The sequence below is a fragment of the Furipterus horrens genome, unplaced genomic scaffold (genome assembly GCF_987537825.1).
Source record: "Furipterus horrens unplaced genomic scaffold, mFurHor1.1.pri manual_scaffold_13, whole genome shotgun sequence".
Classification (NCBI taxonomy): domain Eukaryota; kingdom Metazoa; phylum Chordata; class Mammalia; order Chiroptera; family Furipteridae; genus Furipterus; species Furipterus horrens.
In genome coordinates this window covers 32,214,163-32,228,119 of record NW_028327183.1, presented here as the reverse complement: position 1 = coordinate 32,228,119, position 13,957 = coordinate 32,214,163, and the positions used below count along the sequence as shown (strand labels likewise).

Here is a 13,957-nt window from a genome sequence, read left to right as displayed (position 1 = left end):
GGTGGTCGAAGTTCCTGTTAACTGAATGACAAGATATAAAAACAGAACCAAGTAAATGAGCCAAGGAGAGGACAGACAGACCAAAGATGGGAGGAAGCAGGTCTATAAAGGTGAATCAAAGACCCACGAATCCCATCTGCTCATGAAACACAAAAGGAAGGAATGGTTCTGATAAGACTAACCAGAGGTTTGGAGAAGGAAAGGAAGACCTTTGCACAGTTGGAGTTGACTACAGTGACTCGGTTCACTCTTCTGAGAGATGCACAGGTACAAAGAAAAGCACAGAGGCATCTGATTTTCTTAAGTTTGGCTTCCTAAATAGGTAATAGACGAATGATTAAATAAAGCCCATACCAAGTTCAGTTGTTGGAGACCCTCTGACCCCACTCCACATAACCAGGGTGCTAGAAACAGCTGGCCCACAACCCTGTGTGCAAAATCCACCCCTACCACAGCATTTCCAAAAAGGCATTTTTATCTGAAAGCTGTCTGGCAATACCCCAAAAACATTATAAAGGTAATTCAAGACCTTAGTCACAAATTATATAGTTCAGATAAAAGAATTTCAAGAGTTTATTGTACAAATTGACATCACTACCAGAGAAGCTTCCTAGAGAGGAAAAGTTGGGGAGAGTGGGGATGATTCCCCCCAAAATCAGTTCACCTGTCCCAGTGACCCAAAACATAATGGGAAAAGCAGGACGATGCACCTGACAGCAGGGAAGAGCTCCTCAGTTACAGGAGGACATGTCACATGGCAGTCTAGATTCTTCAACTGTTTCCGGCTACGCAGGGCCAGACACTGAGGGAGGAGTTGGGAGCAGCCATGTATGCAGAAAGGGCCCTCTGAACCGTGAGCCTCTCGATTCAGCCAGGCTGGCAGGACACCTGCTGGGCAAGGAACTGCTCAGGGGCCTCATTGAATGCACACTTCCTCTCCATAAGAATATCCAAGTGGTTCACCCTGATAACAGAGCTGCACTTGAAAGCCAGAAGGAAAAAGCCCTCTCTGCTGTATAGTTTCCATTAGGACCAGAAGCTACTTTAGACGGATTTAAGCAAAAGGGGACCAGACCAAAGGCCTGCCAGAAACAGGCTATTCATGGACCCAAGTATACACCTCTGGTTCCTGCTCCATCAGAGAAATGCAGCTGGGGACAGGGCATCTTGGGAAAGAAAGAAATAAGAGTACGCTTGGTGGGGACACAGGGCACACACTCGAGCAGAGAGCTGACAGTAAATGAAGGGTTAGAACTGGTACAGAGAGCAGGAAAAGTGAACCAGCAGTAGTCATTCATATATAAGCTGATACATGTCTAACACTGGGTTGTTCCAATGGTGGTCAGGGCTGATGCCAGTCACCCACAACCTGTGCCTAAACTGCCCTTTCTATGGGAATGGCTTCCCCGGTGCAGACCTTCCGCTCACTGCCATTCCGCATCTCAATGGCACTCAAATTAAATGTGCCCCAAAGCAACAGGTTTCTCTATCTGCTCAGAAGAAAGTTCCTGGCTATCTACCATGTGCCAGGTCTGGAGATACTGAGGGAGGAGTGGGTCCCAGAACTAGGAAACTTGTATTCCTGGAGGTAGGAAGAGGGAGGTGGGAAGCGACGGAAACAAGGAAACAGACACACTGATGACCCAGTTAATTTAACTGTGTGGATACAACAGGGGTGCCAAACACAACAGAGAGGCAGGGGCAGGAGCTAGAGTCCACACTTAAAGGATGGGAAGGAAACCAGAAAGATGTCAGGCAACCAGAGGAGCTCCTCAGGGCAGGTGTGCTCACGTGAAGAAGGCCCAAGTTGCCACTTACAGAGCCTCCCCACCACGGTGAGGTCTGCCTGTCCCAGAGGTGGGGCAGGCTCTGCTCTACCCTGTCACTTCCCCAGAGCATCGGGATGAGCCTGACACAATGTAGGGCCCACCAGGGCTGTGTCCAAGAAAATAGACCTGCAAGGGTGACTTGAGTAGGAGGTATGGTCTGTGGTGCAGGAAGAAAACCACCTCCTGCAACAGAAACAAACTGCTCTCGAGGCCTCCTCAGCAGTAGGCTGTTTCCAACTGTGGGGCCCCTTACAAGAGGGTGCCATGCAGGGCAAAACAAGCCAGACCATCTAACAAAAAACCGGAGGATCTGAGTGGACAAGAAAATCTAATTGGCTTTTTATTTCACATGCTGTTTCTACTGAAAAAAAGCAAATCTGCACAAGATGGGTGTTTTTCAGGGACAGCTCAATTCAACTCAACGACCCACGCCATCATATCTATGCAGTGGAAAAGCCCACTGGTGTGATGATGCCAAGGTCCTCCGGGACTGACAGGGAGACATCTGACCCCATATGACTGTGGAAAGGCAGAAGAGTACATGAATTTCCTCTTAAGCCTTATTCAACAGTTGAATCAAGAAGGGTTTGCACCCTGACTGGTGTGGCTTAGTCAGTTGGGCATCATCCCACAAACTGAAAAGTGGCCGGTTTGATTCCTGGTCAGGGCACATGCCTGGGTTGTGGGCCAGGTCCCTGGATGGGGGTGTGCGAGAGGCAACTGATTGGTGTTTATCTCTCACACTGATGTTTCATTCCCTCTCTTTCTCCCTCCCTTTTCGTCTCTCTAAAAATAAATAAATAAAATCTTTAAAAATAATGAGTTTGCAACTGGTCATCTTAACAAGAAACAGTCTAGAACCCTTGGACCACAATCAGGACCCCCTCCCAACATTCCCTGGTGGTTGAAAAACCAAATTCATAGTCAATCTCAACCAATGACCATTTTCTGCTCAAAATTTCACCTGAATTAACTGGAGTGTCATGGCTCTATTTTCCCTTTTACCACCCCTGTGGTAGAACTGAACTTTCCCAAAGTGGAACGGAAGCATAGCTGGCAAAACCTAAGGGAACCTGCATGATAATGTCCCAACACCACCCTTTTAAAGAAGAAAATACGTATTAAATGAGGGTTATTAACTCAAGAGATCATCTACACTTAGTTTTGAGAAGATATAAAATCCTAAGCTTCTAACCACATCCATACCCCATGAAGTTGTTCTTATGAACAAAGTAGATAAGCAATGTCTAAAACCCTACAAATTCCCCGGGTACACCAAGGCCAAAATCACATTTTAGACCCGACTGTCATATGCACCAACACACTATTAGAGAAGTGTGGTACTTACAGTAAATCTCTGGTTAAGTATTTAACTAGCAACTTTTTCCCTCCCAACCCAAAATATTTCTGAGAGATACTACACACACCTTTCACTGTGGTGACTGTCAGATAAGCAGAATCTTCTTCCCCAGGACACTTTTAAAAAACCCAGATTATTTCAATCTGCTCGGTCTCTCTCTCAACTCCTTTGAGTAAAGGCACTACTCAGCAGAACTTCAGGCTCTTTGCCCCCAAAACTCAACTTCTTAAAGATCACGATTAAAGTTCTTTAAAAAAGATTATCTGTAATAAACCCCCAAACTACCCATATCTGACATATTACCAGTCTTAACATTTTCTCAACCTAAAGACCAGATTAAATATATTATAAGTGTGATGGTCTGATCAAAAGCGGAGGTGTTCTGATGCACATCCCCATTTTATCCAGTCTCGAGGGTCTTATTTGGCCCAGCTGGGACCTTCACCACAGGACAGGCTGTGGGACAAAGATAAAAATGCCTAAAAGAATAAATATTGGAAGGAAGTCTCTCGAGCCTTTTCAGTCTCAAGAACCTGACAAGGACTGAAGATCCATGATGGTCAGGTTGAATGCCAACTCAAACAGAATTTAAAAATAGCAAAGGTAAAAGGAGAAAGTACCTCTTCACTTGTAAAAAAAAAAAAAAAAATCCAAACTTACAAAACAAAACTGGGGCCAGGCATTCTAATATCAATAGCATCAACAGCATCAGACAGATGAGTGAGGGTCCATGGAAATTCTACCAGCTACCAACTGGTAGACAGAAGTTTTCTGAATCTAGACTACTTCACTTTGATTTTTAGCACTTCCTAATTACCATGGCGACTGCTACCAGAACAATCCTCTCATTTTCCTGCACTCCTCCATCCCACCTCCTTGTTCTGAGATGAGGCTAAATTAATCTTAGGTAGAGCCCTCCTCCTGATTATCAGGCCAAGGTGTTGTTGGGCTCTATCTATATACACTTGCAGCTCAGGCATACTCACGTCGATCTCCCCATCATCAATCTCTCCGTCGTCATCTTCTTTTTTTTTCTCCTTGGTAGCCTCCAGGGGCTCTTTTTCTTCCACACTGTGGACACCTGTCTTTCCCTCCTCCCTGGGAGCTCCTTCTCCCTTCTCCTCATCATCCTCGGCCCCAGCCTTCTCGGCTTCGTCCTCCTGCCCAGTGGGGGCTGGCTCTTCGGGTACCTCCTCGTCATAGTCTAACTCATGCTCATCCAATTCCCTGGTGACCGAGGAAGCCTCATCCCTCAGGTCACTTGTGTGATCTTCCTCCCCCACATCCCCTTCTTCTGCATGTGGGGGGCTCGTTGGGCCCCTGTTCAGCTCCTGAGGCTCAGAGTCCTGGTCCTGATCCTCCTCACCAGAGCGACTCTCCTCTTCCTCCTGGCTCAGTCCAAGGGCGGCATTTTCCTCGTCCTCCACATCAGAAGCCCTCCCCGCAGCTTTGTCCACATCCTGATCGGACCCACTTTCTCTCAGAATGTCATCATCCGAGAGCCCCTGCCGCTCCTCTTCTTCATCCTCTGGAGAGCGAGGGTCCCGTTCAGGGCTCTCGGCCACATCCATCGGTACCCACAGTTCTGCAAAATAAAGAGACCAGAGATTCACATTTATTGAAATGGAAAGAATATTGCCCTGGTTTTCCTGTCCCTACACTCACTCCTGACCTGCAGGGAGGACCAGGATCTGCATTTTGCTTGGTCCTGCAGAGCTCCTCCAAACCCCAGTCCCCACTCCATAGACCACTACTGCTGGCTGTTCTACCATGGCGGACACGCCACCTTCACAAAGATGGACTGTGCTTGCTATGCTGCATGTTAAGTACTTCATATCTGCAACGACCCAGCAGGAAGACACCTGGTGCACTGCTTCTTCTCACCAGTGCTACCCAAATGGTCAACAGAAAGTAGGTGATAAGATATGCATTGCAAGGGATTAGACTGCTGATGAAATTCAAGAAATAAGGCAGCAATGTTTGAAGGCATGCATCTAGCCATTTTTTCTGGAGTCATCCTGAAGGGCCTGGAAGAGAAACCTGGCCCATCTTTAGGAGTCCCCAGGTTGTAGGCTGTGTCCTGTTCCTGAATGCATTTCTCCAAGAATGGCCCTGACTGCCTCATCAGATGCACTCAGCATACTCTTGGGCCTCATCACAGACCTGTATGTTGGAGCCACTAACAGATGCCCAGGAGAAGGCATTCATGTACCCTGTGATTCTCACAGGAAAGTCACAATCCACTCTAATACAGGCATGTTGTGAAAAAGAATTCTAGCAGAATTTTTTATATATTTAAGTACAGTTGACCCTTGAATCACACAGCTTTGAACTGCACGGGTCCACTTATATGTGGGTTTTTTGGCCTACAGAGTTCACACCCACATTGTTCTAGGGTGAACTCTGTGGTTGGAAATCCTAGTATCTGAAGGGCCGACTGTAGTTATCCTTGGCTTTTAGACAGGTCAGGAGATCAGCACCCCTAACCCCAGAGTTGTTCAAGGGTCAACTGTAGTTTCTTAGGTTAAAAAAAGCCAATATGTCATTTTTAGATTTCATTTCTATTTTTACTAATCTAAATTTAATTATATTTTGGTTTTCCCAACTCAGTGTAGGAAGACAGTGCACTGTTCCATTTGTTTTAAACATAGGTAGCATAAGGTGGAATAAGAGTGTTGAATGCATGAAACCAACACCAGTCTATAAGGAAACACATTCACCAATGAAAGGTGTAGCAAGTCACCACCATTAAGGTAGTTTGAAATAATAGTAAAGTGAAGGGTTCAATGGTCACTTGATACTTCCAATTTTTTTATTTAAAATAATGTATGTCACAGTCATGCTGTTTGGCATCTCAGCAAGATCTGAAAACATACACACATATATTTACAAAGTTTAAATATATAGAATTGTTTTATGTATTTATATAACTAAAGATTAAAAATACATATTTAAAAATTTTACATTTTCAAAAGGAGAACCTGCGTTTAAAAACACACACACCAAGAGTTGGTATTTGAACCTACAAGTAAAAACACTGTTTTGGCTATTAATGGAAATTATTATAATTGAGCACACATTAGGACAAATCACTTAAAATTCACCACTTTATAAATAAACTAAATGATTAGCAGCAATATAAATTTATGAACCAATCAATTCATTCAAAGTCATTTAAGTACATAATTTTGAAAATGATTTAATTTCTGGTCTTCTAACTACACTACATAGAGGTAACTATTCAAAAGTATTAAACAGTCAGTCTTAATATGACATACTTTGTTGAAAATGAAAATTCAAGGCCACTCCCGTGAGTCTGTGGCTTCCCTGCACAGGGCGGACTTCAATGACTAGGGCACTGAGCAGATGAGAAAGCTACCAAGGACACGGCTGGCTCCTAAGGCACCTTACACTCTTAACTATACCAGACAGAGAATGGGGGCAGTTACCGCAATCAGCCAAGGGCCACTGGCAAACTGGCAGCCTCCCCTGCCCTTGGTTAATGATATTGATAAAACACCTTAAGATTTTCCCTTGTGTATCATACCCTATGCCTATCTCTGTATACTTTTTATTACATTGTATGTAAGAAATCTTCACCACAGAAAGGCAGGGACTTCCATCTTCCAGCTGCTTAAGCTAGCACCTGGCACCTTGTGGGCAGGCAGTCACACGGTACCGATTACTGAGCCTTATACATCACTACTTGAAACCAAACAAATTCCAATTTTCACATGTTATACTCTAATGGCAACCTTGACACAAAGCTACCTCTTAAATCAATCAACCACATTTGAATGTTCTCTCAAACTAGTTTAAAAATCATGCAACTAAGTCTGCAGCACCCCCTACCCCCAGCCTGTGATTGGCTTGCAACATACTATCCTTTTCATAGCCACAAACCCTCATAACCTGATTAACAGCCCTTTTCCTGGCCGCAGGTGCAAATTGGTTTCTGCTTTGGTGTTACTGTTTCATTAGATCCAACCAAATTGCTTTTTATATTTTGGTAAACTTGAAATTCAATCTTAGAATAAGAAATGGAAAAAAAGTATCAAACCTCAAATAACTGAATAAGTGGGTAAGGTTGGATGTTTACCTCTTAGTATGCTGTACCTTTATGGATACATGGGCTAGTGCAAACAGTATTGACTTCTGAGACAGAACTTGAACTCCCAGCTCTACTGCTTCCTAGCTTTAGAATCTTGGGGAAATTATGTAAACTTGCCAGAACTCAGTTTCTTCGTTAAAATATGGCGACAACAATATCTATTGTACAAGGCCACTGCAACAATTAGATGAGATGAGCCTGATAATGTGCCTGGCACATTTTAATTTTCTTCTTTTTGATAATTTTTATGAGTTTATTTGAGCCAAACTGACAATATATGCCCGGGAGCAAGATCTCAAATGCTCCCTGGCACATTTTAATCTAAACTGAGTTAATGTGAAGGTGAGTAATGGTAATTCACAACTTCCAAAAATAATACTCCTCTCACTTGTCAGGTTCAGTTCAAGTCTTTCGGTGCACTCAGGAGTAATTTATTCACTGTTTTATTCAGCAAATACCTGAGAATCTACTTAATGCAAGACTATATTATTAAAACAACTTCTGCAAAAATTCAATAGCTACCACTATCCACTGAGATACCACTACTCTGTGTCAGGTGCTTGACCAATTTTCTCACATCAACCTTCCCAATAAGTGATGGTCCTCTTCACAGATAAGGAAACCAAGGCCACATGGCCACTGATTAGCTAGCCCAGGACTGCAACTTGGAGCTGCACCTCAAGTACTCAGTCCCATGGCCCTGGACTATGCAGGATATGAGCTTCTTCTCCCTGTCTAGGAACTAACCCCTGCCTTTTTGCCATTGTTGCTGTAGGAAAATGGGACCCGAGTTTCAAACTAATTTTATAAATTCCTTTTAGAACATAGCCCATGTGTAAATTGGGGACTTTTATTGCACCAGATTTTGCCTGTTTTTTCCTCCCTCTTAAAGTTTTGTGTTGATCCAGCTACCCTATCTTAGTTAGCCCTTCTAGAACCAAAGACATACCTTTTCATATTAATGGAAAAGTTAACATATTTACACAGACTATTAGTTGAAAAAGTGACGACTTAATAGAGATTCAACTTGTGACACATTTTATGATTTTAAACTTGTCTGAAGTTTCAATCTTAGACCCTTAAACAGGAATGCCCTCCAGAGTCTGAATTATGGATATTACTTCAGCATTCTAAGGACACAAAGGTAACTTCCTGACTCTCGAAGGTAGTTCTCAGCACTGATGAGAGGTGGCGAAGCCAAAAGTCCTGAGTGCACCTGCTACTATCAGGGGCAGCTCAGGGCTCTCTGTCAGTGGTGCTTAGCCTTAGGGAGCAAGGATTGCTGTGAGAATTAAGATGAAGGGATGGCTTGCCTCTCTAGTAAAATCTGGACACGCCCAATTTATCTTCTACTTTAGGGAGTTCAAAACCTCCTGAGGTCCACCCGTGGTCCCCAGATTAAGAACTCTTACCCTAAGTATAATGTACATTTTATTATGTATCGATACCACACTATAGTGAGACTATTTGTTTCCAAGTCTGTTGGGAGGCCCTCCTGCTCCCCACAAAGCGATTGAGTGAAAGGGTTCAGACTCACCTCTGTATGTCCCCTGGGCTCAGCAAACAAACATCTGACACTTAGTAGCAGAGCTCCCATGTAATTTACTGTCTAAACTGGGACATGTTTGAGACAGAGACTGGAAGGGGGCACTGTTAACAATTACAACAAGTATGAATAAGGGCTTTCTTAGGCACACGGGGACATCCAGTCACCCTGGGAGGCCCAGTGGGATCACCTGGGAATTCACAATCTGAGGCTGCTCACAGGTGAACACCTTACAGAGGGAAATATGTGGAAGAATCTCCCTGTTATTATAAGTAACCTGAGTTATACCTTGCTGCACCAAAAAGGAGTGTCAGAAGATGGCTTGCCTTCCAGGGTCTCTTCTGGGCAGGTTAACTGTTTCTCTATGCACCCATGTTCTAAATTATCTTGAGGTTAATTCAATTTGGCAAATATCTGAGTGTGTGCTCTTTGTTAGGTGCTAAGAAAACCATGTGGCCTGTTAAGTATAGCCAATGAAATGGAGGGTCCTCTGGTTATGTCTTCACCAACTGCCAAGTGCACAAATTTTACTCAGTTTGTTCTCACACAATCACCCAGTAATCAAGGATTCTTGGCACAGTTTAGAACTAATTCTTTAATCCTTTTATCCATAAAATGGCAACTTGCCCAGAGAACATGATAAGAAGTATTAATCTCTGTGCTTCCACTACCTACTGCATTTGGCAGATGGTAACTGATGTTTGTTGAATGAAAGAATGACAAAATCTCGTTACTTGATAAACTACCTGTTGCATACTAGAAGGAACTTTGAAATAAGTGCTTAATTTTTAGAAGACTATACCAGAACTCAAGCATAGTGGCTATTGTCTCATGTCCCAGCAATCACCCCGGAAGGCTGCACACTGATTCCAACAGCACTGTCAAAGCCCAGAACATTTAGGGAATGTCTCTTTTGAGTGACCTTTAGAACCTGCAGGACATTCTCTTGGTGCTTTCAGTGAAAACAAATCTTCTTCCTTTTAAGGTGGGTCACTTTGCTAAAGGGCAGTAAGACATTCAGAACCTGGTCTGGTAAGTGAGGTGAGGTGAGTTACAATGACAGGCAAGACAATTTGAGGTCAAACATAGGGTGTTAACCATTAAGATAGATTTTCTCAAATGCCTTATGTATTTACTACCAAAACAGAGGAGTTCACAAGTTTTGGCCAAGGAGTACCAATGACATACACGTATAACCTCTTACGATAACAACTTCAAATAGAGCAGTCCCTATCTGAATGCCTAAGTTCTGGTACATTTGGTTAGAATTCTGATTCATAACTTTATATACTTACAACACCTAAAGGAAAGATGGAAAGGTTAGTGAAAGACACCACCCTCAAACAAAGTTTGACCACCGAAAAAAAACTCAGGGAGGAAGCACTCACCTTGAAATGATCTGTAGCTGTTGGAGAAGTTTAAAAAAAAAAAGTTTTAAACACGAGCAAGACCACAGCTTACCTGTTTGCTCTCTGGAATGATTCTACAAAGCTTTCTGACAGAGTCTGAGCACTTCCCACCCAAAAGTGGAGAGGAGTGCCAGCCTCAGGGACACATCTGATTGGTTTCCATAGCTGGCAGGGCTCCAGACGTCTCACACTGTAAAATTATCAAGCAAAGACTCCCTTCCCAGGACTTGGAAATGGGAATCAGCCTGCATCCAGGCTCACCCTGATAATCCCAACCTCTGCTCTGGGGAAGGACCACTCCACAGGATATAGGAGGAAGGTGAATGTCTAGGGAGAAGTGATGAGAGTCCTTGCTCTATGCTCCTAAAGAGTACAGTCCTTCCCATGTCAAACACATTTCCATTTTCCTCAAATGGATGTGAACACACTCATACTCATGCAATTGAGTTTGCTGATATTTAAAATGGTCAACCGCTTTACCGAACAAACTCAGCTGTTAATAAAGTATTTAGAAAAACGTAAGTTTTAGAAGGAGCAAGACTGGATGGAAGTAGGTTCTTCCAGCATCGTAGCTGCAGTAAGTTTATACCAAGGACGGGCATTCTTTGGGCTCCTAACCAAAGGGGCAAAGGAGTTACATATTTCTAGGAGTGGCGTGCGTCTCGGGGCACAGCCACTAAGTCCAACCGCTGCACACCGGGAAGCTGAGAGAGCAAGTTCCAGGAGGCAGAGAGCTCAAAGTTCCCGAAGAGCCCACTTTCAGTTTGGGCTGGCTGCCTCCGGAGAGCGAACCTGCGTTCCTCCCCCACCACACCTTTGTGGGCTGCAAACATGTGCCACGCGAATATCCAGGAAGAGAAATGACAGCTCTAGGAAAGTCAACTCCACCGCGGGGTTACAGGGTCCCCCGGGCCAGCTCACCGCGGACGGAACGCGGAATCGTGCTACCTCAGCGTCTTCTACCCCGGATCCAAGAGCCACGCTTCGGCCCCGCGGGTGTGGGCAGCCCGGAGCGCTGCCCGGAGGCGGCGGTAGAGGGCTCCCGGGCCTGGGCTCCGCGCCGCTACCACGCTCCCCGCCTGACTGCCTAGGCCTTTTCCCCACCGGCCCAGCCACCCCGCCGCCTACCTCAGTGCGAGGGCGGGGAGGGGGCCACCGTTCCGCTGGGGTCGGGGCGGCGCGGGGAAGACGTCCCTCGGCCTTTCCGCTTCTTACAGGCCCCGGCTAGAGGCGCGACGCGGGCGGAACAAACGGGCTCCACTACCCGCGGGGGCCGGCCATTGTGCTACGTCATCAGGCCGCGACGGTCGTCCTGCGGGACGGCGGGCTTCCCTCTCTTACCCCGCCCTCCGTCCGCTTCCTTCCGGCCTCCGAGCGGCCATTCGGCCCCTCCTCATCCCCGCGCGGCGCGCGCCCAAGCCCTTCACGGCGCAAGCGCCGCATAAGGCCCCGCCCCGGGGGCTGGGTCTGAGCCTGTGCACCTCCAGCCGCTGAACGATGTTTTGAGGGGCGGGCTTACGGCGTGGCGTAGTCACGTGACACACCGAGTTCCTGTCTCACGGATGTGCGTTCAGGTTGTGGAGGTACATCCTTCGCAGAGGTGGGTTTCTTTGCTATTGGGGTTTACAATTTTAACTGGTTATGTCGGAGTAGAGAGCTTCCGTTCTGTTAAACGTAACACCCAACAAGAAATTAATCATATTTCTAAGTTTAGATATGGAAGTCTCAACGTTTTTAACTATTTTCGTAGGTGTAAATAGCTCCCCTTCTGTTAATCAGTTCAACACAAATTATTTTTGAGATAGTGAGTTTAAATATAAAAACGTAAAAATTTTAACTATTTCTTCTTTCTCAAAAGTAATCAGCTGGGAACCCTCCTGCACTATTGGTGGAAATTTGAATTGGTTCAGCCACAATGGAAACCAGTATGGAGAGTCCTCAAAAAATTAAAATTAGAACTAACATATGATCCAGCAATTCCAATTCTTGGTATTTACCTGTGGAATTCAAAAATACTAATTTGAAAAGATAATCTGCATTCGCATGTTTTTGCAACATTATTTACAGTAACCACGATATAGGAGAAACCTAAGTGTGGAGAGATGGATAAAGAACTAGTGGAATATATATTCAATGGAGTATTATTCAGCCATAAAAAATGTGAAATCCTGCCATTTTCAACAACATGGATGGACCTTGAGGGTATTATGCTAAGTGAAGTAAGTCAGACCAGTGATTTCACTCATGTACAATATAAAATAAAAACAAAAAAGTAAACCCATAGAGACAGACAACAGATTGGTGGTTACCAGGGTGGAAGGGGAGTGGAGGGAGAGCAAAACAGGTAAAGCGGTCAATTCTGTGGTAGCAGATGGAAACCAGACTTTTGGTGGTGAGCAGGATGTAGTATGTAGATGTCAAATTATAATGTGGCACACCTGAAACTGCTATATTGTTATAAACCAATGTTCCCTCAATAAAATAATAATAATCAGCTCCAAACAAAAAAACTAGTCATTTTTGAGATACTGAATTTAAACATCAAAGACTAAACATTTAAAACTATTTCCACAGTACTAAATAGTTTCCACTCTATTAAATAGAACACGAAATCAGTCGTTTTTGAGATGTGGAGTTAAATATCAAAGCTAAAAAATTTTAAACTATTTCCATCAGACTAAATAGCACTGTCTTTTAAATGTGATCAGCTTAGTCCAGTCTGGTGTGGCTCGGTTGGACCAAAGGGTTGCAGGCCGATTCCCAGTTAGGGAACCCTGATTGATGTTTCTCTTTCTCTCTCTCTCTCTCTCTCTCTCTCTCTCAAAACAATGAAAAAATGTCTTCAGGTGAAGATGAAAAATAATTAAAATGTGATTAGCTTAACTCTGTGTAACCTTTCATACTTGGAAGGACATTATGTCATAATTTGGGGTATTTTTACAGCTTGCCAACTGCCTTTGCAGACCCTCAGTGGGAGCAGTACAGGCAGCCTGCAGAAGAACAAACAGGTGTGCTCCTCGTTTAGAGATTACCTCACTTAGAAGAGTACTGGGCTTGATTGAATTCCCTGCTGTCCCTGCCTTAAAAATCTTCTTCCTCTTCTTCTTTTTCTCCTCCTTCTTCACGCCCCACTTCGTGTTCCTTTCTTTTTTGCTTCTAAGTTTTTATGAAATTGACTTTTTGAAAACATCCATACCAGTGTGGGAGATGAGAGTGAGAGAAGAGGGGAGGGGAGGGCAGAGCAAAGGAAAGGATAAAGCTCCAGGTTCACCCCACTGTGGATTTCATAGTCCCCCAGAGAAATGTGGCCTTTAAAAACCATGCAGCCTCCTTTAGTACGATCTTGTTCTAATGGGTACCAGTGTGGGCTGTGATCAGCTTTTGAAGGGCTGCAGTGGTGTTATCAGTGTTTCACTTCACATGGACCTTCTTCCCCAAACAGTTGTTGTAAACAGCCTTGATCATTCTGTCTGGAGCTACAGGGCAGGGGTTGGGAGGCAGCATAGTCAGGACATCAGGGATCCCAGGCCCCAAGACTTTGGGTTGAGACTTATGTTTAGTTCCCAACCTTCCAGAGCAGAGCCCTCCAGGACCCCAAGTTCTCAGGACTCTGAACCACAGGCAGACGGGTCTCCCAATTTTGAGTAGCCTGTCAGAGGGCTGTGGACTGTAGATGGGTGGGTGCCACTGGCTTTCCCCTGC

At 44.6% G+C, this 13,957-nt stretch overlaps 1 protein-coding gene and 1 pseudogene across 2 annotated transcripts in view; both read right to left on the bottom strand.

Moving 5' to 3' along the window:
- Nucleotides 1-11,566, bottom strand: part of ZC3H18 (zinc finger CCCH-type containing 18) — a 61,936-nt gene extending 50,370 nt beyond the window's left edge. For both annotated transcript variants that reach the window (XM_090259005.1, XM_090259006.1), the window contains exons 1-2: nucleotides 11,384-11,566; nucleotides 4,176-4,774 (exon numbers count right to left, since the gene is read on the bottom strand). In XM_090259005.1, coding sequence (XP_090115131.1) covers nucleotides 4,176-4,760 — 585 coding nt within the window. In that variant the 5' untranslated portion in view covers nucleotides 4,761-4,774; nucleotides 11,384-11,566. The remainder of the gene's footprint in view (nucleotides 1-4,175; nucleotides 4,775-11,383) is intronic.
- A 1,042-nt stretch (nucleotides 11,567-12,608) lies between these two features.
- On the bottom strand, nucleotides 12,609-13,720 carry LOC149994398 (ubiquitin-like protein 5 pseudogene; annotated as a pseudogene).
- Between the last annotated feature and the right edge of the window lie 237 nt (nucleotides 13,721-13,957).